The sequence below is a fragment of the Anguilla anguilla genome, chromosome 14 (genome assembly GCF_013347855.1).
Source record: "Anguilla anguilla isolate fAngAng1 chromosome 14, fAngAng1.pri, whole genome shotgun sequence".
Taxonomy (NCBI): Eukaryota; Metazoa; Chordata; class Actinopteri; order Anguilliformes; family Anguillidae; genus Anguilla; species Anguilla anguilla.
Genome location: NC_049214.1, coordinates 19,196,816 through 19,199,358, shown reverse-complemented (window position 1 = coordinate 19,199,358; position 2,543 = coordinate 19,196,816). Strand labels below are relative to the sequence as shown.

The following is a 2,543-nucleotide window of genomic DNA, read 5'->3' as shown; positions in this document are numbered from 1 at the left end:
GGAGTACGCGACCGAGTTGCTCATTAGCTGCACAGAGTGACTTGGCCCGGCCCGTTCTGTGCCAGCTGTTCCTGGATGGCGTGAAGGACTCCCTCCATGGTGGCCTGGTCTACTCGGGCTTATTGGGTCATCTGACCTTGGAGCCCTGATGACAACGGCCCTCCAGTGGGAGGCTTACCTCCAGGGGCGCGCAGAGATGCCCTCACTTGCCAAGAAGTACGCCCAGCCCTGTCTCCCGCAGGGGTCTCCCCAGCCTGCTCGGCCCGCCGTTCCGCAGGAGCTTCCGCCACCTGCTCCGCCCGTCGTCCCGCAGGGTCCGCCTGCTCCGCCCGTCGTCCCGCAGGGTCCGCCTGCTCCGCCCGTCGTCCCGCAGGGTCCGCCTGCTCCGCCCGTCGTCCCGCAGGGTCCGCCTGCTCCGCCCGTCGTCCCGCAGGGGCCGCCTGCTCCGCCCGTCGTCCCGCAGGGGCCGCCTGCTCCGCCCGTCCCGCAGGGGCCGTCTGCTCCGCCCGTCGTCCCGCAGGGCCGTCTGCTCCGCCCGTCCCGCAGGGGCCGTCTGCTCCGCCCGTCGTCCCGCAGGGGCCGCCTGCTCCGCCCGCTCTGCCCGCAGGGACCGCCTGCTCCGCCCGCTCTGCCCGCAGGGACCGCCTGCTCCGCCCGCTGTGCCCGCAGGGACCGCCTGTTCCGCCTGCTCTGCCCGTTGTTCCGCAGGGGCCGCCTGCTCCGCCCGCTCTGCCCGTTGTTCCGCAGGGGCCGCCCGCTCTGCCCGTTGTTCCGCAGGGCCCGCCGCCGCCTGCTCTGCCCGTTGTTCCGCAGGGGCGACCGCCGCCTGCTCTGCCCGTTGTTCCGCAGGGCCCTCCTCCTGCTCTGCCCAGCGCCCAGGAGGGGCCTCCTCCTGCTCTGCCCAGCGCCCAGGAGGGGCCTCCTCCTGCTCTGCCCAGCGCCCAGGAGAGGCCTCCTGCTCTGACCAGCGCCCAGGAGGGGCCTGCTATGCCCAGCTTCCAGCGGGGGCCGTCTGCCTCGCCCCTTAGTGTTCCCAAATCATCGCTGCCCCGCACCCAGGAGCTTCCCCGGCCCAGGGCCCAGAGACCCTGGCCGTCCAGCAGCCCTGGTGCATTTCCGCGGCCACGCCGTGGAGGGTCTTCCCCCTTGGGGATGGGGCCTGCCCTTTCCCCTAACTGTTCACCTGCCCCCTTATCTGTTTGTCTGCCTGTCTGCATGTCTGCCCTCGTGTTTGTCGGCCAGTATTTTGGCCTGTCTGTCTGTCCCCCAGGTCGTCGGTCTGTCGGCCAATCCGTTTACTCGTCTGTCTGCCTGTCTGTCTGTAAGTCAGTTGGCTTGTTTTTTGTCCTGTCTGCCTGTCTGTCGGTCCTTGTGCCTGTTTTTGAATTCACCCCTCTCCTTTCCTGTCTCCCTGTCCCTCAGTGTCTGTCAGCCTTGCTGTGTGTCTCCCCGTGTGCTTGTCTCTCTGTCTGCCCTTTTGTTAGGTCTCCTGGTCTATTCTCTGTCCGAGTCCTGCCCTCTGTGCCCTGTCAGAGTCCCGTTCCCCTTACTGTCTTAAGCTCCGTGTCTGTGTGTCAGTCTGTTTCATGCCTGTGTCTACCCGAGCCGTGTCTGATTCAGTCCCAATGTCCGTCTGAGTCCGTTCCTCGTCTGTGCCCCCGCCAGTGTCTTGTCTAGTCCCGTCCGGCTTCGGTCCCTGTGCCCGGCCCCGTCCGGCTTCGGTTTCTGTGCCCGGCCCCCGTCTGGCTTCGGTCCCTGTGCCCAGCCCCCGCCCGGCTTCGGTCCCTGTGCCCGGACACCGTCCTGTCCCCAGTCTGGACCCCGTCCCATCCTGTCTCCAGTCTGGACCCCGTCCCGTCCTGTCTCCAGTCTGGACCCCGTCCCGTCCTGTCTCCAGTCCAGACCCCAGTCCCGAGTCCGGTCTCATTTTGTCCCGAGTCCCGTTCCTGTCTTGTCCAGTCCTGAGCCCTGTCTGTCCTGTTCCAGTCCCGAGTCTGCTTCTGTTTCTCGTCTCGTCCCAGTCCCGATCCCGTTCCTGTCCAGTCCCAAGCCCTGTCCTGCCCTGTTCTTGAGTCCTACCCCATCTGAGTTCTGTTCTGTCTCCAGCTCCCACCCTGTTTCACTCCCTCCCCAGATCGGCCTTCTGGGACGTCAGGAGCCGTCCCTTTGGGGGGGGGGGTACTGTCATGGTTCTGTCTTTTTGTTTCTCTTTTTCCTTTTTTGGGCCGCCAAAGATGGCGGTAGTCTTGTTCCTTTTCCCTGCTAATTGGTTCCAATTATTCTATTGTTTTTCAGTTGTGTCTAGTTATCCCTTCCCTCTGTGGTCTGATTGTGCATTGTGCCCTCCTGTGCTTGTTAGGGTCTAGTCTATTTAAGTCTTCTTCCCTGACTCGGGTGTTGGTTCCTTTTGTTTTCGCTTGTGTTTCCTTGTGTCTTGCCTGAGCGTTTGCCCGTGTTTCCTCGTGCCTGTTTTTGTCCACCTGTTTCTGCCCTGCCCGTTTAGCTTCTCTTTGGATTTTCTGTTTTGAGTTTTTGTGATTAAA

At 63.9% G+C, this 2,543-nt stretch overlaps 1 protein-coding gene across 1 annotated transcript; it reads left to right on the top strand.

The window, feature by feature from the left end:
* The first annotated feature begins 148 nt into the window (after positions 1-148).
* On the top strand, positions 149-2,088 carry LOC118213012 (basic proline-rich protein-like). Its single transcript, XM_035391600.1, has 6 exons — positions 149-404; positions 491-768; positions 850-1,108; positions 1,485-1,521; positions 1,666-1,920; positions 2,022-2,088. Exons 1-6 carry the CDS (start codon positions 149-151, stop codon positions 2,086-2,088), a joined length of 1,152 nt encoding a protein of 383 aa, XP_035247491.1.
* Positions 2,089-2,543: the final 455 nt, after the last annotated feature.

Coding starts and splice junctions, on each gene's coding strand:
- LOC118213012 (XM_035391600.1), top strand. CDS start 149: ATGACAACGGCCCTCCAGTGGGAGGCTTACCTCCAGGGGCGCGCAGAG. Junction 405..490: donor TCCGCCCGTCGTCCCGCAGG/GTCCGCCTGCTC, acceptor CCCGTCCCGCAG/GGGCCGTCTGCTCCGCCCGT. Junction 1,109..1,484: donor CTGGCCGTCCAGCAGCCCTG/GTGCATTTCCGC, acceptor CCCTTTTGTTAG/GTCTCCTGGTCTATTCTCTG.